We start from the raw sequence: 25,597 nt of genomic DNA on the forward strand, positions 1-25,597 counted from the left end.
GGTATGCAATTCCAGCTACACAAATAACATCGCTGGAGTTGACATACCTTAGGTCCAGGGGCCTACACCACCACGGGATGGACAGGACAAACTCTTCCATTTACTTCCCTTACTCTGCTCATTTGGAGTAGAGTAACATAGGTCAACTGCTAAGCAATCTATGGTTGATAAATTGACCGCCAGTGGAAAGGGATATTAAGTAGTGATTAATTTGCTAGTCGAGTAGTCGATGCAAGTTAGGGAAATGCTCACTTCCAGGTCTCAGCACAAGCCCCTACAATTCCCCTGTTGCTGCTCTGCACTCTTAAAGGGACAGAGAGGAGCCGGCACACAAAGATGCTGGCTCAGTCTCTGGTCCCCTGCAGTCTCAGGACAACCCTCCCCTGCAGTACCACTCTGCATTCTGAAAGGGACAGAGAAGCAGACGCCTTTCCTGTGGATGTGTCTCACTTTAAGAGTGCAAAGTGGCAATGGGGGAATGAGCGGGGTCGGGGGGGAGGGAGTGTGCTGAGAAAGAGCCACAGGATGAGCTGCCACTGCTGTCCCTTTAAAAAAGCAGAATGACAATAGGGAAGTAGGGGGGCTTGTGCTGAGACACCCATGGGACCAGCTGCTGCATCTCTGTCTCTTTAAGAGTGCAGAGTGGCACCGGAGGGGAAGGAGGCGAGGGGGGCGAAGGGGGGAGTAATCGATAGTGTTACCTGATAGGCTCCTGCTTATTGGGTAGTGGACTACTCATTCACATCCCTACCAGTGGATTGATCTCAGAGTCAATGTACTCATAGTACAGATGTAGCCTCAGGTAGCAATGAGTGGTTAAATACTAGTAAGGAATACAGGATCCCTAAACTATGAATTAAATTCCCCACCTGGGGGGATGTACCTTTAACCAAAGGAGATTGTGCCATGGTGCCAAAAAGGAAATTATTTCTCCTATGGATGAGGATTCAGCTCACATCTGTATTTTTCAGTCAAATCACCAATTGGGGTATCAGCCAGACTAAAACTACTTTGCAGATCAGGAAGGGTGTGTCTAGACTACAGGTTTGTTTGTTTTTTTCGAAAAAAGTGGCATTTTTTCGAAAAAACTTCCTCTGCGTCTAGACTGCTGCCACGTTCTTTTGAAAGTAAATTGAAAGAACGTGGCAGTTTTTTCTACAGTGGAAAATCTCATTTTATGAGGAATAACGCCTTTTTTCAAGAGCAAAATACAGGACTATGTAGCACTTTAAAGACTAACAAGATGGTTTATTAGATGATGAGCTTTCGTGGGCCAGACCCACTTCCTCAGATCAAATAGTGGAAGAAAATAGTCACAACCGTATATACCAAAGGATACAATTTAAAAACAATTTTTTAAATTGTATCCTTTGGTATATATGGTTGTGACTATTTTCTTCCACTATTTGATCTGAGGAAGTGGGTCTGGCCCACGAAAGCTCATCATCTAATAAACCATCTTGTTAGTCTTTAAAGTGCTACATAGTCCTGTATTTTGCTTCAGCTACACCAGACAAACACGGCTACATTTCTATTACTTTTTTTCCAAAAGTGCTCTTTCGAAAAAAGGTGCTATGTACATAAGAACATAAGAACGGCCGTACTGGGTCAGACCAAAGGTCCATCTAGCCCAGTATCCTGTCTACCGACAGTGGCCAGCACCAGGTACCCCAGAGAGGGTGGACCGAAGACAATGATCAAGCGATTTGTCTCCTGCCATCCCTCTCCAGCCTCTGACAAACAGAGGCCAAGGACACCATTTTATCCCCTGGCTAATAGCCTTTTATGGACCTAACCTCCATGAATTTATGTAATGCGAACTGTGCTTTTTCGAAAGAAAGCATCCAGACTGCCCAGGTGCTCTCTTTCAAAAAAGTGGCTTGCAGTCTAGACCTAGCCAAAATGCCTGAACACTAATCTCTTCTAATACCTGAGTTCCAGCTTGTTGCAATGTTTCTTTTTCTAAGACTGATCATTTCCTTTGAAGCATCATGCAGCCCAGCTTACACCATCAACCCAGCAGAGTGGCTGTCTAGTCACCATGTGCCATGCAGGTTTTGGGAGACTAACCAGTTGCATACCTGTAGCCTCCATCCCCTGCCTCAAAAAAGTCTTTCCCGTGGAAGGAACCACAAAGATTTACTTAAGGCTGAAGATGTTTGGGCTTGAGTTCTTTAGAAACTAATGTAGGATGACAAACCTAGGCCATTTCCTCAAGGCCAGGAACTTCAATAGCTCAAGCCCCAATAAACCAAGGCTGGCCTAGAGCCATATAGGTTTGATCTTTATTGCTACTCAGATGATCAGACTGCTCTCATTGTCAAAAAGCAGCACAGAACTTAGTTACGTTCTGTGGAGGGCAGTCAACAATACCCAACCATGGTGAAAGACTGGCAGCATGTACTGAATTACCATCAGTTCTCTCAGAAGAGAGGATCCTCTGTAGGTCATCTGTATTACTAATATAGGTTGAACCTCCCTGGTCCTGCACCCTCAGGACCTGAGTGATTCCAAACAAAGGAATTTGCTGGACCGGGGAGGTCAAGCATCTGTGCTCTTCCCAGGCTCCCCTCCTGGCAGCTGCCCTGGGAGAACCCAAAGGCCTGACCTCCTCTGGCTCACCTGCCTGGTTCTGCAGCCCCCAGCCTGCTCTTGGGGCTGTGCTCCTGGGCTTCCCCGACCTCGCATTGGGTGGCAGTTGCTCTTGCGGTTCCCCAGCCGCACCCCTTCTTGCTTGAGGTGGCAGCTGATCTCGCCCCAGATCCATGTGATGCAACAACTGCTTCTGGGGTTCCCCAGTTCCCTGACCCCAAGGCAGCAGCCATTCCCGGGGTTCCCTGCCCTGTGCTAGGCAGCAGCAGCTCCCAGGGTTCTCCTGGCCCTGCACGGAGTAGCAGCTACTCCTGGGAGGTTCCCTGCTCCTGGTTGCATGGCCCCATGCAAAGCAGCAGCCATTCTTGGGGCGCCCTGTCCTCATCCCCCCATGGGGTGGCAGTATCTCCTGGGGCTCTCTACTGCACGCTGCCGCTGACCAGACCAGCTCTGTTCCCAGCCTCTCTCAACCTCTGCGGCCAGGGCTCTCTGGTCTAGCAACTTCTGTGGTCCTGATGGACCATGGATATTACCAGACCACAGAGTCCCGGATGAGAGAGGTTCAACCTGTACATCCTTTTTTTCCATAAATGGCCTGCTATGACCATTAGTTTTGTGGAAATATGGGGAGCTCAGTGGGAGAACACCGTATTATAGCAACAGCCACATGGGTGGCAGCCTAGCATAGCCTCTTCAATACAATCTTATATAACCCATGGGTATGTACTTGGCAACTATCCCAGACACTGGCAGTTACATAGGCACACTACCAGTTTTACAAAGTAGTTTGAGCCAAACTAGCACACAATCATAATACTAGAATTGGAAGGGACCTTGAGAGATCATCAAATCCGATCCTCTGCCCTTGCGGCAGGACCAAGCATTGTCTAGATCATCTCTGATAAATGTCTATCCAACCTGCTCTTAAATATCTCTAGTGATGGAGATTCCACAACCTCCCGAGGCAATTTATTCCAGTGTTTAACTGCCCTGACAGGAAGTTTTTCCTAATGTCCAACTGCAGTAAGGGAGGTTTAGGTTTAAGCCCATTGCGCTTCTTGTCCTATCATCAGAGGCCAACGAGAACAATTTTTTCCACTCCTCCTTGTAACATTCCTTTAGAAACTATCATGTCCCCTGTCAGTCTTCTCTCTTCTAAACTAAACATGCCCGATTCTTTCAGTCTTCCATCATAACTCATATTTTCTAGGCCTTTAAATCATTTTTGTAGCTTTTCTCTGGGCCTTCTCCAATTTTTCTACATCTTTCTTGAAATGTGGCACCCAGAACTGGACACAATACTCCAACTGAGGTCTAATCAGTGCAGAGTAGAGCGAAATAATGACTTCTCATGCCTTGCTCATAGCTCTCCTGTTAATGCATCCCAGAATCATGGTTTTTTTTTTTTTTTGGCAACAATCTCACATTTGACTCATTTAGCTTGTGGTCCACTAAGACCCCCAGCTAAGAATGAATACAACTAAGAATTAACCCCCCAGATGCAATATGAGCACACCCTCCCTGTGCATCTGTTCTTCTATCCCAGTACCTACATAACCTAGCCCTGCTGGCTGCTTAGCATTCCCTCCTCCCCAAGCTCATTCAGAGGAAGTGAAATGTGTTGATGGCAAAGTGGTCTTTGATTGGCTGGCACAGAAGGGTAGAGCCTTGAACACCAAAACTCCAAATGACAGCAGGCCAAATCTGGAGAGCATAGTAGGGAGCTAGAACAGAAGTTAAAGCCATCCCATTCCCTCCCACCATTAGTCTAATCACCATGGAACAACTGTTCCCCAATCTCTCCTCCAATTTCCCACAGAACACTCAACTGTGGGGCAAGCAAGCCAGTGCTGCTTGTGAACGAAGAGTACTTCACCACCTCTAAACAGTGCATCCACAGAGCTGAGTATGATGCAGAGATGGAGAAAGGAGGAAAATATCTCACTGACAATGCTAAATTCAACCCCCACAGCCAATCCTAGCAATACCCAGCAGCCTTATAGCCTAGCTGCTACATCCAAGCATCCAGAAAACTTTCAAGCTATTCCAGGGACCCAAATCCTAGAATATGGTGAATCATGAGATGACTCCCACTTTGTTGGTTTCAGACCAAAAGAGTTATGATCTCCTTGGATAGAAAAGTCCTGGTCCTCATTTTCTGGAGAAACAACTAAACAAACCAGTCTCATACTCACCAGGGTCTGAGAGAGTCCAGCTAGCTGAGTGGGAGAGGAATAGATTGTCAGACGAGAGAGCTTGGTTGCTGTGTTGTTATAGCCATGTTGGTCCCAGGATATTAAATATAAGGTTCTTTTATTAGAAGTTAAAAAATTAGGATATCTTTGTATTAGAAGTTGGTCCAATAAAAGATATTACTCACCCATCTTGTCTCTCGAGTTCTTGTACTTAATGAATAACTGATGAAACTTCCCAGTCATTTTTAAAATGCAGAAGGTATATACTTGGGAAGCAGAGCAGCAGTGATTCTAGCAGCCCTGCTTAGGTGGAGGTGTGTTGGCTGAGGGCACCAGCCTGTCCTCTGATCTCAAAAGCCATTATCAGGTTTGGCCTGACTGACAGCAGAGGTCCATTGGGTGGGGCCAGCAGAAATTACCCATCTGCTGAAACATTAAATAAAAGAGTTACATCTTTTGTAGGCTGCTGTAGTGACTTGTCCAAGGTGTTAGTTGGCATTGAAAGTCCTTTGTTTACATACGTATCAGACTTCCTCCTTTAACAGAAGTCACAGTGGCAGCTGTATGCTTGTCTACACATGGAGTTGTTCTTGATTAACTCCATGTATGGACAATCTTATTCCATTATAAGTTTCTACATACGGAATTTATCAGAAACAACTCTATGTGTAGACAAGCCTTCAGATCAGAGACCTTGAAGCCGTCAGAAATGTTGACACTTTTTGCCCTGTCCATCACCATATTGGTTTCTATACTCAGAGTTATGAAACCATTTAGTCACATTAGCAAATTGTTCTTTTGACCAGTTCAGAAAAGCAGAAGATTCCAAGAATCCTTAGTGCCAAAATTTTCAGTGCATGCTACTTCCCACTCAAAAAGTCCAGGTAAAGCCTATCAGAATGCAGAAATGGAGAGAACACTTTTTTAGCTCGGATAGGATCAAATCTACAAAAAACTTCCAACCCCAAAACCTACAAAAATCGTGTATCAAATTCCAACTCCAATCCATTCCTTCTAGGAGATTTAATTAAATGAATTTTTTAAAATAATAAATTGAGGGGGTTTGTCTGTCTTGTAGTTTGAGCCTTTTAATGTTTTCCAGTTTCTATTTGAAATTATAAGAACCAAAAATGAAAACTCAGATTCTCATGTAACTGTAGGGGAAATTAAGTTTTGGCTTAAAAAGCTTAATAGAAAAACATGATTTTGCCCAAGTAAAAACTAATTCTTAAAGCCATTACATTTAGGAGCTCCAGCAGGCCTGCAAGTGCCTGTTCCAAAGCACAAAGTTTGGCAGGAGGTGACTGGTGACACGGATGTGCCTTTTTCTGTGCCCATAAAAAACTGCCACTATTTGGTCAAGCTATCAGCCTCCAAAAAATCTGTTTGCCTGTGTTCGGTAAAGAGGAGTCATGTGAAGGTTTGGTAGATAAATTCTCAGATTCCAGATACATTGAGTATGCTCTTTCACTAAAGTTCTTCCAGGCCAGTCTTACACTTCCGATTGAGATTGCTAAGACTGAATAGGACTTTCCCTGCCATTACTTAGTGACCTGTCAGCCAGAGTGGCACTGGAACCAATAGCGGACACACATTTTTGTTGACTTTGTTTTTGTTGACATCAAGGCGGTGAGAAGCTACTATATTGGAACATGGAGGGATGACATTTATTGGGGGAAGACTGAGAACAGAGAATTGCAGGAATCAAGGATGGATGGAAGAGAGACAGACCAGAGATGCTCTGGCAGTGACTCAGGGTGGCGCAGGAAGCTCTTGTCTGTAGGATACTGCTTCATTTGGTGCAGATGTCAGAAGTGTGTAGTTAATGAGACAAGGGATTGCTGGAAGAAAAAGGATAGTCTTATGATTAAGGTAACTGAATGTTGACCTGGATACTGCATTATATCCCTGTTTTTGCCAGTGTTTCTCTGTGATGCTGGTTAAGTCACTGAAACCAAACTGATGGTCATTGTGTATTCCCCATTTTCTGGGTGCCCAACCTGGACACACCTGAGCCCAGATTTGTTAAATTACTGAGTGCTCACAGCTGCAACTGAAGCTGAATATATAAGTGCTTTGAATACATAAAGTGCTATATAAATGCTAAGCACTCTGAAAAATCCAGCCCTAGGTGTTTCAAAATTAGTGATTTAAAAAGAAGTCTAAAGGCTAAAGAAATCTAGCCTTTCTCCATGCCTTAGTTCCCCAGCTATAAAATGGAGATAACGTCACCACTTAATCTTCACAACAGCCCAGTGAGATTAAGTTAATGTTTGTGAAGCAGATACTATGGCTGAGAGAACCACCCATAAGGAAATTAATGTAATCAGTGTAGGGTTTATATGGTATGCAATATACAAAGTACAGGGCCACACACTGAATGTGGAGAATAAAGAGAAAAATCGCTAAAATGTGGCATATTCTGGAAAAATACAGTATGTGACCATGTAGTTAAAGACTATATCATAATGAACAAGGGAGAAGAATTAACGTTTGCACGCCCAAACTAAATTCTCATTGCTTGACATTACAAAATTAACATTCTTCTCATAAAGTTTCTGGTATGTAGCATATATTTACTTCAACTACTGTATTTAAGTATATCACCAAACAGTTTATGGTAAAGCTTAATCAAAAAGTAAAACCAAAGCAATTATAAATTTTCTAGATTTACAAAGACAAGACAATCCAAAATATTCTGTATATCTGATTATCTCTATTTGCCAACTGTCTCTCAAAAGCAAAGAATGTTAAAATACAACCTCTAGTGGTTTCATACTGTTTTAGAAATGTGGATAATATACCCACATGCTATTAATCTTACACTTGCAAATAGTTCTGTTTCCAGTTTAATACATCATTTTTTTCCTGTTTATGAGCATAAGTATAATCAGTATCTCAGAAAAAAGGTTCACTTCTACTGCAACACTAACAGAGGAACTCAACTGAACAAAGGTAGTTAGGTACAAAGCTTTTTAAAGGATTTAGTATCTATTTTAAATATTCTACATTAGATTAGAATAAGGTGGTCAAATTTGGGGCTGGAACCATTTAAACTCCTTTGAATTAAATTAGGGGAAAAAACACATCTATCAATGCATCTCCTCACACATCCATTGCTTAACAGATCCAAAAAAGCAAAACTGAAAAGCTATGTCACCTTGAAAAAGACAAGGAAGACATTCCTGTAAGATGCTTTGTAAAAGATACAAGCAATTTTCTTTAAAAAAAACACTGCACAACAAATCCTAACCTAGTAGTTCACAAACTTTCATAAGTGGGACCAGCTGCACGTTAAAAATTTAAGAGTAAAATTTTAAAACGTACCTAAAGAGCTCAATAGCCTAAATCACATTGTCAACAATCAAAGTGAGCAGGATGGGTCTCCACTGCCTAAATCACTTTTGAAAATGGGACTTAGCTTTTGTTTGAACTAAGTGACTATAAAAGCCCGAAGGATGACATTTTCAGACGAGCCTAAAATGCAAAGAATAAGACAAGATAGCACCTAAACATTCTGTGCTATTAAATCTTTAAAAGACAATGATGAATGAACAGGTAGAACATAAATATCTGCAACCTGGAAAACAAGTCTTCTGGAAGCTTCAGCAGGCAAGGGTTACAAAAAAGGTTTTATGAAAAAGTCTGCTTGCTTCCCAATTTGAATTACCTTTTCATTTATGCCCTAATTTAGTGTTTATATATACACACACATGCCATTTGACTCAGACAACTGACAGAGTAAATTGGCCTTTAGCTTTACTGAAATGATCTTCCTCTAACTACAAAACTGCTAGAAATTGGCAGTCTTTGAAAAGCACCACTTTTGCCTTCATACCACTTAATATGAGTGTCAACCTTCTTCCACAAGTTTCAAAGATCATTGCATTAGCTTAGTTTGCTTAAGTAACATATTTCAAACTATGATGGGTAGTCCTACTAGTTAAATTTTGATCAAAGACAGAAAAACCTTTAAATCAATTTGAAAAGACAGTGTGATAATTTCCAAAATAAGTTTTTGCATGTTTTATAGTATTTGATAGCAGCTTTTTATTGGTTACAAAACCTAAGCCCATATACAAAATTAGGAACACATTTAGATGCCTCTTTTGAAAGAATGTTTTAGTCTATTTTAACTGATAGTTTAAAAAAATAATAAAAACAATGCAATTTTTAAACACTTCTGAAAACTTAAAAGTGCAGCAATATACTTTGTTTCCTTTATTAACTATGAAATGGTGCAATCCCAGTCAAAAGCTGATAAGGTCACAACAGAAAGAAATGAGTAAATGCTTTGTACTGCTTTTCTCAGTTCTCCAATGTTTACTTTTAACATGATGCACAGAGTGCAAGAAAAAAATTAGATCTTCACAGTCATGGAAAATCATGAATGTAATCTCAATTTTTATGTCATCTTTAGGAAAATAGCGAGTGTAGGCTGAAATGGGTAACTGTCAGTCTATATGGCAAATAGAGTGTTAAGAAGGGGAAGATTTGCTCACATCATCATCAATTTCACAAAACTTTGTGACCTTACCTAACTTTGATTTTATATTGTTTAGTTTTTGCGAACACCACGCAGTTAAAAGATTTTAGACTATAGTATGTGACTAAGATGCAGTTACCATATGAAGCTTCAACTCAACTTTTGGGAAAAGAAAAAAGGCACAATGAACTTCAACTCAATTTTATGTGCACAAGAGTTGAAAAATCTGAGCCACCTTAAAGAGAAATTGATTCTAAAATTTATAAAACCTATAAATAATCAGAGGCCAAACCACTATATTAAAACAGATTATCTAGCAAGTAAAAATCTTGCATTTTAAACATACGCTTGTATCTACTTAAGATACAAGACAACTCGCTCTTTAAAGTGGCTCCACCTTGGCAGATATATATTTAATGAATGCACACCTGCTATGTGTTGTTCATCCGTGGAAAAAAAAACAGCTGATCCACAAAGCTCTGATGGCATCTGTCCTTATCTTCATCACAGTAAATACAACCCACATCCAATAACTAAATTAGTTTAGATTTTTCTATCCCTTCACATCAATGCATTGGGAAATTACACCCAGTAAACAATGGCAACAAAACCAGCTTGTGTGATAGCTTACAGTTTAAAATTATTCATCTTCACCCCACCAAAAGCAAATCCCTTTGAAAATAACTGGGCCAGACGATTTTCCAAAAGCAATAACCTCACATATTACCAGCTTATATAAAGTTATTTAATGTGTGCTGCATATCAGGCTTATGCTGAAAAAATGCAGCTTCTAAACAGCCTCACACATCAACTAGTTCGTATTTTTTTTAAATTATATGAAAATGGTTTTAGATTCATTTCTGAATTACTCTTCCAATACTCCAAGAATGAAGCTTTTATGACGCTTCTAAATAGCTGCTGGTTTGTTGCCAACCACATCATCATAAGCACTGGTTACTAAGTAAAAAATAGTTTAAGACTAAATTACAGTAAACATGAAAGCTCCACAGTTTAAACCCAATATAAATCAACCTTATCCAATTATCAATTTAAAACGAAATATACTGACTACTGGAAGTTGAAAGCAAGATTCTTTTTAACCAATGCGTGGTTTTGGAGATTTTTTTTCCTAGTCAGGGACTCTTGCTTTCAGCTTAAACAGAAGTTCAAGTCCATAACAGGTTGTAGCTCAGGTAAATTACCATGCACAGCATCTGATTACTTCAAAACAGCAGGAACACACAGGCTGAAGTGAGTGGTCAAATAGGACTCGCTGTTCTCAAAAATTAGATATAACGGCAAAAGCTTTACCAGTCCAAATCTACAGTTCATTCTCCAACCCTGGTTTCTGAGGCAGTTAATGAACACACATCAATTACTGATAGATGAAGTAGTTTGTTTTTTAAACGTAACTGTTTAATCAATTGCCAAGTGTAAGTTACTTTTATTTCAGTTTCACCAATGAAATTCATTTGGCTTGCATTTTTTAATCTATTCTTCCACATAAAGTATATGAAAATATGTTTGTGGAGGACGATGGAGGCTCAGACCAAACTGTGCCCCTGTAAAGTCTTCCAAAATGTATGCATCATACCAAAGTGTCTTGATCCACAGCGCACCATTTTCCAAAGAAGTTACTTTCCGTGGAAAGCAGATGTGCTACCACTATGAAATTTTCTTAACAAAACTGCAGATTGCGGTTGTCAGCATGTGGCACCAGGGAAAAAGGCAAAAAAAGAAGGTAATTGGGACTGTTAAAAGAATTCTAAAACAGTTTTAAGAGATCATGCATATGCATTTACAGTCCACGTGATAGTGACTTTTGGCAACTGCAAAGTGACTGATACATGGCTTGCTTTAGAAGCATCAAAACGAGGAGGCATGTGTGTCTTGGAGCCTTTTTTTTTTCACTTGGTAGCCATTTGGTGGTGCTTCTTATTGGTGTGGGACAGAGAAGCTGCACGGTATTGAAATTAAAAATTAAATTCTTTTGTTTGAAGATTGGCTGTTGGGTCAAAGTTGTAAGTACCGCCTTGAGTGGCTTCAGGAATGAGGCTGGGATCTTCATCAATCTATAAAGATAAAATAAAAAGTAATCTACAAAAACCCAATACCTTATACAAGCCATTACATATACAGGGATGCATAAATATTTCATAATACTGGCCCACTGAAATATTTTGTTATTAAAAAGTGAAATACTAATAATCTTAGCCAATTCAATAACTTTTTTAAGAAAGTAAAATCATGCTTTGTTCTAATGCCATTAAGGAAACAGATGCACCAAATCCTTATTGACTGCATTACCACTTAATTACAGCAAACACTTTTAACTGCAACATTAAGAATGAAATTTCAAGTGTATCAGCTAATCACTACTAGTGAAATCTAAAAAACTAGTTTTGTGCTTTTCTCAGGGTTACATATTGAATTAAACGGATTTTTATCTTTAGCTGATAGGAATTCTTGTCTCTTTTTTGTGAGTACTAGGCATTTCCTCTTGGATTTTGAAGAATCTAAGTTAAGCTATTTCAGACTGATTTTATTTGATGAACTTCCAAATTCCCAGTTGAATATACTATATAATTTTATAAAAGAAACAAATTAAGCTGTCTTACTGGTGTAGCACACAAGCCATCAATTGACTCAGTTTCCCCTTTCAGTTTTGGAAGTTCAGCATAGAGGTAACATTTTGTTTCTAGTGAACAGCATTACCATATGTACATCTGATTTCCAGCACAAAATCCACTGGCAGCAGCATTCAGAATGCTCAGGAAAGGTTACTTGCTGATATTTGTTTTGAATATACTGGCTCTGCAAATCAGATTGCTGGAGCCATATGCCCTGTCTCATGAGTTACTGAGCCATTCAAAAAAGTAAGGCCCAGGATACATACACTGTACACACACTGAGATCCAGTATTCTGAAACTTGGGCTATGACTACACAACAAAGATTAACTGACTTAGATTAGGTTGATTTAAGAGCCACTGCATTAATTACTGCAGTGACTAATGTTCACACTAACCTCCTTGGGTTGGCAGTTTTTATCCTCACCAGGAGTACTTCCACTGACCTAGGGAGCAGAGAGCCTGGTCTCTGAGCTTCACTGGCAGCTCCCTGCTGGGAGCCTGGCTACCTTGCCAGGAAAAGAGAAGCCAGCTGGGGCTCCCTGTTGAGAGCAGGATCCATTCACCCTTGCTCCCAACATCTACACAAATTTTGCATCACCAACATAAGCCCTGCACCTCTCATTGAGGTGGTTTTAATTATATTGGCATATCAGTGAGTTGTCTCATCGGAATGAGCATTGCAGCATATACACACCATCACTCTTACTGACAAAAGCTGACTTTCATTGACAAAACTGTATAGTGTGGACAAGGCTTTAGGATTTTGGAGTGCTGACCAGTGTTCTGAGATTTTCCATCTATGAGCAGAGTGAGATCATGTGCGCTTGTTTGCCACCGTTGCACTCACCAATATATCGTCACCTTTTTTTGGGAGCTCTCGCTGCTTTCCTCCGGCACAGTCCCCAGCCGGCCCTGAGAGCATGCATGCCACGCCGGACAGAAACCCGCTCGGGACACACGGCAATTAAAAGGGGCTGTGACCGCATTTTGGCCCCAACCTCCCAGGTGTTTTTTCCCTCCTGACAAAACCATCTGGCAACCCTAGTACCAGCACCTTTGGTTTTTTAAACAAAAAAGCAGTGTGTGAGTGTGAGTATGAGAGAGAGAGAGAGATATGGAAGAAAGAATACTAAAACAACCCTTTCCCAGTCACAAAGAAAATAAAGAGCTGTTAAATCAGAATTTTCACCCACACATCCTTATTATTAAGGCTGACCCTAAGTGCCAATGTACTGTATTTGTCCTGCAATCTGCTTATTGACCACCCCTGTAATCTTGCATTCCTTCTGCAGATGTGATTTAATCCTGGCATCAAACTTTCTTTAGTTTGGAAAAAACCCTTATTCAAGCTAGAAAGAAAACAAAACAAGCAGGAAAATTTCCATTCTCAGTGAGTTTAAAACAAGTTTGCCAAAATCGCCCTCTTCCCCCTGGAGACACTCTGGAAAAAAGCTGCAGCCCATAGCCCTTGGCATGATGACCTCTCTAAACCATGTGGGGCTCCTGCTGCAACATTAGCTAAACTCCCACCCTCTTCCCTTAGGATAGGCCCTGACCACATTTCTCCCTGCAAAGCAGCTCCCAAAATCATCCTGATCAAAGTGCTGGAGCAGCAGCAGCAGCAGCTTCTGCTGTCTCCCCCCTCACCACTTTCTATATGCAGTGGCATCCTCAGGGGATGAGCCCATCTTCTTCCATTTAAGGTCTGCAGCCCGCACCCCTCACCGATCTTTTCCTGCTCTCTGCGGCTGCTTTGGGCTCCTCCATCCCTCCTTATCTGCCTGGCTGCTGGGAAGAAGCCTTCCCTCGGAAGAGACACAGACCAAGACAGGCAGCAGCAGCAGGCCCTGCTGCAATGTAAGCTTCTCCACTATTCCGCTGCTTACACCTCCATCTTCTTCTTTCCCCACCCCCTGGAGGGGCTTTGGGGGACGGAGCCTGGGCAGGGCTCCCTTGACTGATACTTCTGTGGGGAATTTGACACCCACTTGCCTGTGTCTCCCCTCCTTTCCCCCCCATGTCCCACCAGCTGCCGCACCTGCAGCAAAAGCCTGTGTGGTGAGGTGGGTGTGGTGGCAGGGGAAGGCAGCTGTGCCCCTGCCTGCCTGGAAGAACCTTACATGGCCACCTCCCTGCAACCACAGGCACAGTCCCTGGCTGACCATGTGGTCCCACATGAGCCTCCCAGCCAGCTGCAGAGGGGCAGGCAGTACTGCTGGGCTGGAAAGGCAACAGCCAGCCAACAGCACCCGGGCACAGGTGAGGTGCAGGGCAGCCCACGTTGATTATAGGATGACTATGAGCCGCCATTGTGACATGGCCGTGAAAAAGGCTAATACGATCTTGGGATGTATTAGGCGAGATATTTCCAGTAGGGATAAGGAGGTGTTAGTGCCATTATGCAAGGCATTGGTGAAACCCCATTTGGAATACTGTGTGCAGTTCTGGTCTCCCATGTTTAAGAAGGATGAATTCAAACTGGAACAGGTACAAAGAAGGGCCACTAGGATGATCCGAGGAATGGAAAACCTGTCTTATGAAAGGAGACTCAAGGAGCTTGGCTTGTTTACTTTAACCAAAAGAAGGCTGAGGGGGGACATGATTGCACTTTTTAAATATATTAGAGGGATAAATACCAGGGAGGGAGAGGAATTATTTAAGTTTAATACCAATGTGGACACAAGAACAAATGGATATAAGATGGCTAGTAGGAAGTTTAGACTTGAGATTAGACGAAGGTTTCTAACCATTAGAGGAGTGAAGTTCTGGAACGGCCTTCCAAGGGAAGTAGTGGGGGCAAAAGATCTATCTGGTTTCAAGATTAAACTAGATGGGTTTATGAAGGGGATGGTTTGATGAGATAACATGATCTTGGTAACTAATTGACCATTCATTATCAGTGGGAAATAGGTCAATGGAGGGATGATAGAAGTTACTATAGAGAACTGTCTGGGTGTCTGGCTGATGAGTCTTGCCCACATGCTCAGGGTTTAGCCGATCGCCATATTTGGGGTCGGGAAGGAATTTTCCTCCAGGGTAGATTGGCAGAGGCCCTGGAGGTTTTTCGCCTTCCTCTGTAGCATGGGGTACAGATCACAGCTAGAGGATTCTCTGCATCTTGGGGTCTTCAAAGTATTTGAAGGCTTCAATATCTGAGATATAGGTGAAAGGATTATTCTAGGAGGGGTGGGTGAGATTTTGTGGCCTGCACTGTGCAGGGGGTCAGACTAGATGATCATAATGGTCCCTTCTGACCTTAAAGTCTATGAGTCTATGAGATGTGGAAAACTGAAGGAGAACTGCTGGCATCTAACAACTCTGAAGGGAAGTACAGTTAATAATATACAGGCAGTCCCCGGGTTACGTACAAGATAGGGACTGTAGGTTTGTTCTTAAGTTGAATTTGTATGTAAGTCGGAACTGGTACATATTGTAGGGGAAACTCTAGCCAAACATTTCTCCAGAGCTCAGTTTTATTCTCCCACACCTCACTTCCCTCAGTCCTTTATTCTCAAGCTAATGTGTCTGCTGAGAAAAGCCGCTCCACATCTCCCTGGTCTGCTGGGGGGGGCGCTAGCTTCGCGTCTCCCTGGTCTGCTGGGGGGAAGCAGCTAGTGCGGGGTTGCCTCACCCCGTTTGTAAGTAGGGATCTGATGTAAGTCGGATCCATGTAACCCGGGGACTGCCTGTAATCTAAGATTAACCTATTTTTCTATAAATTACATAAAACTTGATTTGCGAGTATATTTTCTTCTAATCATAAACTGGTCAACTTCATAAGGTGTAACAGTGTAGGCTATCTTTTACTGATTAGGCAAAAAATGAACTAACCATTTTAGTCAAACTGTCTGAGATAGTGTCTTGATGCAATGGAATGAAAAAGAGGGAGCAGAGGCAGGTCAAAGAAATCACAGACAGGAATGTTCCCACAGAAGGAGAAGGAAGGATTGAGAAAGTGTCAAACTTTTAATTAAGACAAGAAGTACAGAAAAAGGTAGTAGAATATTTTTCTGAACAGCCCATCTCCATAAATGGGGTTGACTGAAGTAACACTGACCCTAAGTACTAAATTAAAATATGCAGTACAAAAGCATTCACACCAGACACTTTATACATCCATAAATACACAGACCATTCTTTAATGTACTTACATCGTCACCAGAGAAATACTGATCTATGATTTCAAATGCTAGTTTATAGATGTCCTCATTCTCGTGCTGTTGCAAGGCTTCAATTTTCTCTAAACCTGGCCAAATGACAGCAGGAATAAAAGTGTTCAACAGATTAATATGACTTTGTTACTAGCTGCTTTTTTGTTAGCATTTCAGACGTAAGAAAATACTGCCTTTAGCTACAGTAGTTCCTCAAGATATACTGGACAACAAGAACAGTCATGATGGAGCCTAGTCTCCAAACATGACCCAGTTGCCATCTTCATTTTTAAGGCAGAGATCTGGCTTGTGAAATCTAATCTCAGCACAATCAGTTTTCATGGGCCACCTGTCTTAATGATGACTTAGACTCTGGTCTTAAAAGCCTCTAGGGCTGCCACAATCCGTTACCTTTTATATAAATTAGGTAAAGCACTCAGTTACACAAAGAATGTGCATTTCTGCTGTATCTTTTGTCCCATACAGACACTGTACATCTTGGCATACTGAAAGTGGCTCCACATTAGAGAAGCATACCAAGAGTGAAATGCAGACACAAAATTACATAGCTACAGTAGTTTAAAAGCATAACTTTAGTTTGGAGCAAGAAATTTATGAACATGGAAAAAATCTTTCCAAGATGCTATTTTAAGACATCTCTAACTTGCTTTTTAAAAATTAACTTGCCATCATATATACATTGTTGGTGTGCAACTGACAGGGACTTGCTACCTCAAGCCCAACTTCTCTTCCTACTTTATTCTGCAAGGCAGTCAAAATGCTGACACTCATTCCCACTAAAAAGGAATGGCGCAAAATCGTGAGTTTTATTGACATGTTGGGTGGCAGAAGTTGGGTGGAAGTAATGCTTTCTTTCAAACAATTCTGAGAAAGATACAAAAAGCTGCTACACTTCAACCTCAATACTCTGGGTATCCCTAATCTGGGGACACCTGTGATATGGAGATGAAACAGATCTCCACCCTGCCACTCCCCTGCTCCGTAGATGAGGGAATGGCAGTGCAGTGACACACTTCCCTCCGAAGCTTTTCCAACAACACTCAGAGAGAAAGAGAGTGTGTAACACATGGGAGCATTTGGGGTGTGGAGCCACCTGTCCCCCTGGGAGAAGGGCACCAGGTAAACACTTTATGCCCACTTCCCTCACACCCAGACCCGACAGCACCCTCCATGACCTGGAAAAACCTTTAATCTGCATATCCTGTTTCCCGCCGTTGCTGGATTAAAGAAGTTCAAGTGTACTGAAATATACTGATCTGTGGAACCGTGTCCTCATCCCACCCTGCCACCAAGTGTTCTCCAATGTGAAAATCCCGCTAAATAAGTTGCACTAAATAGAAAACAACCTCAATGGCTACAAGGCAATGGATTCTCGCCTCCTCCACCCCAGCCTTCAGATAGTTTCATCTGCTTGCTGATCCCATGCAATCCAAAAAGGCATAGTGCCAGCAAACACCAAAGAGGCACATCCAGGAGCAACTGCTAGGCATTACAGGGAGGGGACGCTGCTTTGCCTCTCCTGCCCCCAAATCAGGGAGGCTGTCATGGCAGCAAAAAAACAAGCTGGTGGCCACATTTTAGAAACCCTGCCTTCTGTACTACATTGGCTCTGAACAAGGAAGACAAAGTGATCCCCCAGCAAATAAGTTCTAAAAAGCCTAACAAATTCTTACCTGAACATTCTTCAATAATTTCAGCTATTGTGCTAGCCTCATCACCAGCCATTATCAGAATATTTTTCAGCCCATCCAAGACTACCTGGACCACCTGAGAGTCTTTTACTGACAGTAAGCTACAGAATGGTGGGATTACATTCTGTTGAACAAGATATTCAACCTAGATACGGAGAAAATGATTTCAGAATTATGTGATTAATCTCACAATCCAATATATGAGTTTTTCTGTTGTGTCTCCATCCATCCATCTGTGAGTCGGTTTGTTTAAAACCACCTCCTAAATGATAAGAGGACCACCAAATTTAGTATGCAGCATCCTCTTATAACTTAAAACAAGGTCAGGGCTTGGTTGTGCCAGGACAATGGGATGTGCATGAAATGTGATTGTTTCCTATCAAATGGAAAGGAAGAGCTGATATAGCATGGACAGTTATACTTATGAATGACCACGGGGGGGCAGTCATCCCCTTCTTATCCTCCAACCCCAGCCCTGGGCCCCTCCTCAACCCCCCAACCCTCTTGCACCCCCTCACGCCTCCAGCCTCCTGCCCTTAGTGTGCTATCCCTTCCCCCCCCCCCGACATTCCCACGCCCCTGCCCTGACTCTGTACTTCCCAGCTCTCTGCCCTGAAGAACAGGAACAATGCCGTGTAAGTTATCTAGTGCACTATATTTTAACAACGAATGAAAGTCAGTCACACACACCTGGTCTTTTCTTCCACTTATCGTCAGGTTGCTAATTGCCCAAGCAGCTTCCTTTTGTGTTCCAAAGTCCCCCTAAAGGGAAAAATTGATAGTTCATTAAAATTAGCAAACACACATCTGTAAAACTTATTAAAACTCAGATATTCCTTGTGTCAGATTTATAAAAAGATGACAAACTTGCGTAAGTGATAGCTTGACTGACCTTAGCCAGCTGGTGTATGATCATAGGGATTAGTCCAGCATCTATTACAGCTTGAACTTGTTGCTGGTTTCCTGCTGTAATATTGGAAAGGAACCAAACTGCTTCCTATAATCAGACAAAATGAGAAACCACCTTTCTTCAGAAATAATTTAACTCTTTGTCCATGGCTAAAAAGTATTACATATGAACTGCAGTGACACAAAATGCATTAAATAAGTCGAGCAAGTCTTTATCAGCCTATTCTATCATGCGTTCCTTGTCCTATAAACGCTTATTTCCCCCCCGCCCCCCAAAATCAGAAGCATTCAGAGAGCTTTAGCATAAAACTGGCTTCTTTGACTATGGTTTCAATTTGGCAAGTTATACAGGCCTTTCAAATGATACACGGGCCTGGTCTACACTACATGGGAAGGCCGAAGTAAGATACGCAACTCCAGCTATGTAAATTATGTAGCTGAAGTCGAAGTATCTTATATCGTGTTTCCATGCCGTCCAAACAGTGGGAGACCAATGGGAGCTTCTCTTACTCCTCATGAGGGTGCTGACAGAGGTAACCTTTGAGTTTGATCTAGCAGGTTTATACTATACCCACTAAATCAAACTGTGGCAATCTTCCGTGTAGCATAGAACTGCCCTTAGGGACCAAAAAGCCAGACTTACAACCAGGCCTTCTGTCTGTCTTATCCCAGGTGTAAAACGGGTCATCACTCTGTGGCATGAGCCAATTTTCACTGGCACACGAGCCTACCCACCAGATCTACGCTGACTGTACGTTCTGGAAAGCCTGGCCTGACATTTCACTGCTTGATGGGAAGATGCGACTGAGAAATGGCTTCATGCCATTACTCCTCATGCGGTGCAGGAGTCTGCTCCTCCTCCTTCCTACCACCCCTGCTGGCTTCTCGTAGCACACAGTTTCTGGCCACTCTGCCACCCACTGCCCTATACCATGCAACGCCCTCTGTCCCCCTGAGGGACTGACATGGTAGGAGACCGGACTGGCTTACAGGGGAAATCCTTGGTGAACTTAAGCACAAAAAGGAAGCTTACAAAGAGTGGAAACTTGGACAAATGACCAGGGAGGAGTTTAAAGGTATAGCTCGAGAATGTCGGGGGGTTATCAGGAAGGCAAAAGCACAAATGGAATTGCGACTGGCTAAGGATGTGAAGGACAACAAGAAAGGTTTCTACAGGCATGTTAACAAGAAGAAGGTGATCAGAGAGGGTGTGCGGCTCCTAATGGATGAAGGAGATAACCTAGTGACAGATGATGTGGGGAAAGCTGAAGTACTCAATGCTTTCTTTGCCTCTGTATTCACGGACAAGGTCGGCTCCTGGACTTCTGCGCCAAGTGACGCAAGATGGGATGAAGATGGACAGCCCGTGGTGGGTAATGAACAGGTTAGGAACTATTTAGAAAAGCTAAACGTACATAAATCCATGGGTCCGGACTTAGTGCATCCGAGGGTAATGAGGGAGTTGGCAAATGTCATTGTGGAGCCTTTGGCTATTATCTTTGAAAAGTCGTGGAGATCGGGAGAAATCCCGGATGACTGGAAAAAGGCAAATGTAGTGCCCATCTTCAAAAAAGGGAAGAAGGATGATCCAGGGAACTATAGGCCAGTCAGTCTTACATTGGTTCCTGGAAGGGATCCTTAAGGAATCCATATTGAGGCACTTGGATGAGAGGAAAGTGATTAGGAATAGTCAGCATGGATTCACGAAGGGCAAGTCGTGCCTGACCAATCTGATTAGCTTCTATGATGAGGTAACTGGCTCGGTGGACATGGGGAAGTCAGTGGATGTTATATACCTTGACTTTAGCAAGGCTTTTGATACGGTCTCCCACAATATTCTTGCCAGCAAGTTAAGGGATTGTGGATTGGATAAATGGACGGTAAGATGGATAGAAAGATGGCTAGAAGGCCGGGCCCAGCGGGTAGTGATCAATGGCTCGATGTCAGGATGGCGGTCGGTTTCTAGCGGAGTGCCCCAAGGTTCGGTTCTAGGACCGGTTTTGTTCAATATCTTTATTAATGATCTGGATGAGGGGATGGATTGCACCCTCAGCAAGTTTGCGGATGACACTAAGCTGGGGGGAGAGGTCGATACGCTTAAGGGCAGAGATAGGGTACAGAGTGACTTAGACAAATTGGAGGATTGGGCCACAAGAAATCCGATGAGGTTCAACAAGGACAAGTGTAGAGTCCTGCACTTGGGACGGAAGAATCCCAAGCATAATTACAAGCTGGGGACCAACCGGTTAAGTAGTAGTTCTGCAGAAAAGCACCTGGGGGTTACAGTGGATGAGAAGCTCAATATGAGTCAACAGTGTGCCCTTGTAGCCAAGAAGGCTAATGGCATATTAGGTTGCATTAAGAGGAGCATTGCCAGCAGATCCAGAGATGTCATCATTCCCCTTTATTCGGCTTTGGTGAGGCCGCATCTGGAGTATTGTGTCCAGTTCTGGGCCCCCCACTACAAAAAGGATGTGGACGCATTGGAGAGGGTCCAGCGGAGGGCAACCAAAATGATTAGGGGGCTGGAGCATATGACTTATGAGGAGAGGCTGAGGGATTTGGGTCTGTTTAGTCTGCAGAAGCGAAGAGTGAGGGGGGATTTGATAGCAGTCTTCAACTTCCTGAAGGGAGGTTCCAAAGAGGATGGAGAGAGGCTGTTCTCAGTAGTGACAGATGGCAGAACAAGGAGCAATGGTCTCAAGTTGTGGTGGGAGAGGTCCAGGTTGGATATTAGGAAAAACTATTTCACTAGGAGTGTGGTGAAGCACTGGAATGGGTTACCTAGGGAAGTAGTGGAGTCTCCATCCCTAGAGGTGTTTAAGTCTCAGCTTGACAAAGCCCTGGCCGGGTTGATTTAGTTGGGATTGGTCCTGCCTAGAGCAGCGGGCTGGACTTGATGACCTTCTGAGGTCTCTTCCAGTTCTATGATTCTATGACTCTGTTGCGCAGAGCCCCCGCTCTGGCCATACCACCTCCTTGTCCTCTACTGCTGCCACCGTTGCTGGGGAGACCTCTGTGCCTTGGAGCTTCTGGTGAGTGGAGTGAGCAGCATGGAGCCAAACTGCTCACAGCTGGCCAAGATGCCGCAGTCTGGCTGGCCCACCTGCAGCCCGAGGAGCTGTGGGAGCTGGCTGAAGGTGTGATGCTCAGCCTGCGTGGGAAGGCGCTGCGCCTGCCGCCCTGTCCTACCAGCGGCCCCGAGGGAGCAGGCAAGGCGCTGTGAGACACCCCTGCTTGGCTGCCACCTGTGCCAGTGGCTGCTATGCAAGCCAGTGACCCTGCACTGCAGCCACACCTGCTGCCACCACTGCGCTGAGCCTGGCCACTGTGTCCATAGCCATGGGCCCTGATGCACTGCCACCAACGCGCCCGGCCCCACCAGCTCTCAGATCAGCAAGGTGCTGGGCAACCTGCTGGAGAAGTAGCTGAAGGAGGAGAGGCGGGCTGTGCAGTGATCACAAGGCTCGAGCAGCAGCAGCAGCATGGGTGAGGAAACTGGCTGAGCTCTCCTTCTCCCCACCCCGCCGGGGGAACGGTAGCACAGTGACATGCTGTCCGGAGGCTTTCCACACTGCTCCCATTGGCATGCCCTACTCCCAAGCCTGCTTCTGCACCCTACCTCTCATTCAGAACTTGCACCCTCACCTCCTCCTGCACACCACCTCCTGCGCATCCCCATCCCTATCCTATTCACTGGCAGCCCTGTCCCGCACACTGAACCCTTCCTTTTTGTTCCCACACCAGAGCCTAATGGGGTCCCCAAAATACATTAACTCTAGAACCCCAGAGAAGTAAATCTGGCCTATGGGAAGCCCTGAACCTCAACTCAATCCTCCCTGTCCTTTCCCTGGGCCCCGTAGGGCTGGAGTGCCAGAAGAGTGAGATGTCTCAGTTGGGGGCCACATCAGTGAGTGTTGGTTTTTTTGAGAGTTGTTTTTACTTCTCATTTGTGTGGTCCCCAACTGCTTTTTCTATGGGTCAGTGGCCCCCGACCCAAAAAAGGTTCCTCGCCCCTGCCATAAATAAAAAAAAAAAAAAACCCTTTTGTGTTGAACATAAATTAATATTTTACTTTTTTTAATGCAGTTTGATAAACTAACATGAGAAAGTTAAAATGCTTAGTCTGTTTAATAATTTAAATTAAACCGTTCTCCTCAGCTGCAGCACTAGCAAAACGGCTTGGGCATCATTATGTAATTAAAGGTGAGTTTCCATTAGCAACTGGTGGACTGCGGAAAGGTTTTCATTGAACCAGGTTATCCACAGGGTGCACAGTGGAGAGAGACCCTCCCCGCCTCCCAGGAGAGCAGCACAGCCCAGGGCAGGAGGGTTAAATCTTGGCACGCCGCTTTGGAAAGGTTGCCGACCCCTGTGCTAAAACTTCCCTCTCAGACAGCTTCTATAATGTAGCCATGTGTTTCCAATACAAAATTCTACAACACAGTGAAAGCTAACAACATAGGAATCAATCTAAAATTAAAGTTTAATGGATATTTAAATACACAATTAGTACACTCCCCACTGAGGCAGCCTCATTTATACCAAGCCCCCCCCCAATACATTTTGCAGTTTTATTTGCACCCACTTTCTGACCTCTTTGAACTGCTAGAGTTACTACCATTAAGGACATAGCCTTCTGTGTTTATTGTTATAGTTAGTTAAATAAAACTTTACTGTGCCAGAGAATCTAGAGGCCAGACTGCAGAATTTAGCTCAGATAAGCTTTGAATTACTGGGGGAGCAGGGATGAGAAAGGATTTGCTTATACTATTTATTGAAGCTCCTATGTCAGAAGTTTTAATCTCTGATTTTTGCATATAAAACTAGGCATGCATAGAATACTTCCATCCTAAGACAATAAAATAACTGATAGTTTTGTTCAACAGCTCGGTGACAATCTTCTGCACTGGAACAAAAAAGACTGGGGTTCAGTTCCTATTTCTATTGTCTTCTTCGAGTAGGGAGTGTTGTTGATGCAATTCATTCAAAGCTTCCCCCACTAGTAATTATAATATTTTGAAGGCACATTTGTTTTTCCTGTGGGCACACTTGAAACTGATAATGCTTATTTATGACTATTAACTGCAAAGCAGATGATTCGCAGCTCTCATATAGTGATACACAGTACTGTATTTCAATGCTAACGTGACCCTTAAGGCATATATCTTTAGATCATGAGCTCTAGAGCCAGATACTGTGTACAACAGGGCACTAGAACCAATGTGTGTGCCTCTCTGCGCCTGTTACAGCCTTTGGGCCCTTACAACTAGGAGCAATACTTTCAGATCACACACTTGTTCCTACTCCATGTGCTATACAGGTAACTGGGTATAAGGGCTCCTGCCTCTTAAGCAGAAGAGCAAACAGAAGATACTCAGAGTCTCCCAAAGAGCTAGGAGATGCCTTCCCCTCTAATAGGCAGAAGGCCTGAGAGGGGGCTACGGGAACACAACAGGAAGCTTCTATTGACAAGAGCAGTGAAACTCTGGAGATCGCTTTTTATCTTTGGCCCTCTGGAGAAGTAAATCTGTTTTGGGTTGCTTTCCATTTGCTCTAAATTAATAAAGAAAATCCTGAAAAAGTCACTCTCTCTGTGCAGTTGGTTTTAATCTTCCTCGGTTGGTGGATCTGACCACCAGCTCACATGCAGTCCTATAAAATCTGTGCACATGTTAGGCAGTATATAAATAAGTCTGCCAGGAGTGAAAACTGGAAAACTTGTAGGTTTCAATATTGCTTTTGCTGTTGGTCTGAAACAGAGGAGTTCCAACCACATCACTCCAACATGCACTCACCTTTCACACTTATGCTGTAAAATTTTACAAAAGCAACATTTCCATCTGAAAAGATATTTTCCACTCTTAATAAAGTAGTCCCTTAAGTGGGATTACCAATCGTATCTCCACGAGAACAGTCTGGCCAATATGCAGACATGGTTATTAATGCAAGGTGAGGAAAAAAAATGTTTATACTGTTCTCTAAAGTTAAAAGAATAAATCCTGCTCCCTAGCAGTTGGGAACTCTGCTTAATACATGCTACAAAATCAAAAATATTTTGCTAACTTAAAAGCTGAACCAAGAAACAAAATAAAAATGAAAATAAAACCAAAATATACCTTGTTTATCTTCTCTTTCGGATGCGTCAAGAGATTTGGGAAGTGAGAAAGAACATCACAGTTGAGAACAACTTGTGTTTGTTCATCAGTACCAGTTACTATGTTGCCCACTGCTCTCAATGCTGCTGTCTATATTTGAAGAAAAAAAACAGCAAGACATTACTGCATGTATGCAACTACTTGTGGTAAAACCAGGACCACTAAAAACACCAGGATAGTGTCCCTTTAAGATACTCATTTCCTTAAATACAATTTAGCACTGTATTTTCAAAACCATGCTCAGCAATATGCTTAGAGTATGCAGAGTGGATTTCTTGCACCACAGCTCCACAAAGTGAGAGTAGAGTACAAATATTTTCTTGAATGAAAAAGTTCTTTCTGGCTGAAGTCAAGAAGAGTGCAAGATTACAAAGTTGTTAAAAAAGAAAGGTTTAGGGACTTAAAACTGAAAGTGAAAAAAGTGAATGAGAAGACCAATTAATTCAGAGGTCTGATCTGAATTACATGTAATGTTCCCATGCTTTTAACTGTTATCACACCAGTCAGCTATTCAACTGATCTGTGCTACAGTAGCATTACAAGAAGTCCCTATTTTTCCCCTTCTTTGAATTGCTCTCAGTGGGCTTTAATCAAATAGTGAATATTTGGCAACTGAAACAATGCATTACAAAATACGCTTTTTAAAAAAAGTAAACTGGTTTAAAAGATTTCAGGACAGACAAAGGAGGTAAGAACTAAGAAACATAAAAAGTATACAGATACCACCAAAAGGTCCTATTTAGTGCCATGGTTTTATTATAC

The 25,597-nt window shown here is 42.9% G+C and overlaps 1 protein-coding gene across 2 annotated transcripts in view; it reads right to left on the minus strand.

The window, feature by feature from the left end:
• Positions 1-2,677: 2,677 nt before the first annotated feature.
• KPNA3 (karyopherin subunit alpha 3) overlaps positions 2,678-25,597 on the minus strand; it is an 87,861-nt gene continuing 64,941 nt past the window's right edge. Inside the window, exons 11-16 of one of the 2 annotated variants that reach the window (XM_075919076.1) lie at positions 24,797-24,925; positions 18,661-18,765; positions 18,459-18,530; positions 17,751-17,913; positions 16,057-16,151; positions 2,678-11,345 (exon numbers count right to left, since the gene is read on the minus strand). In XM_075919076.1, coding sequence (XP_075775191.1) covers positions 11,247-11,345; positions 16,057-16,151; positions 17,751-17,913; positions 18,459-18,530; positions 18,661-18,765; positions 24,797-24,925 — 663 coding nt within the window. In that variant the 3' untranslated portion in view covers positions 2,678-11,246. The remainder of the gene's footprint in view (positions 11,346-16,056; positions 16,152-17,750; positions 17,914-18,458; positions 18,531-18,660; positions 18,766-24,796; positions 24,926-25,597) is intronic. The other variant, XM_075919077.1, reaches the window with a different exon arrangement.

This window comes from Pelodiscus sinensis, chromosome 1, assembly GCF_049634645.1.
Source record: "Pelodiscus sinensis isolate JC-2024 chromosome 1, ASM4963464v1, whole genome shotgun sequence".
In the NCBI taxonomy this organism is placed as follows: Eukaryota; Metazoa; Chordata; order Testudines; family Trionychidae; genus Pelodiscus; species Pelodiscus sinensis.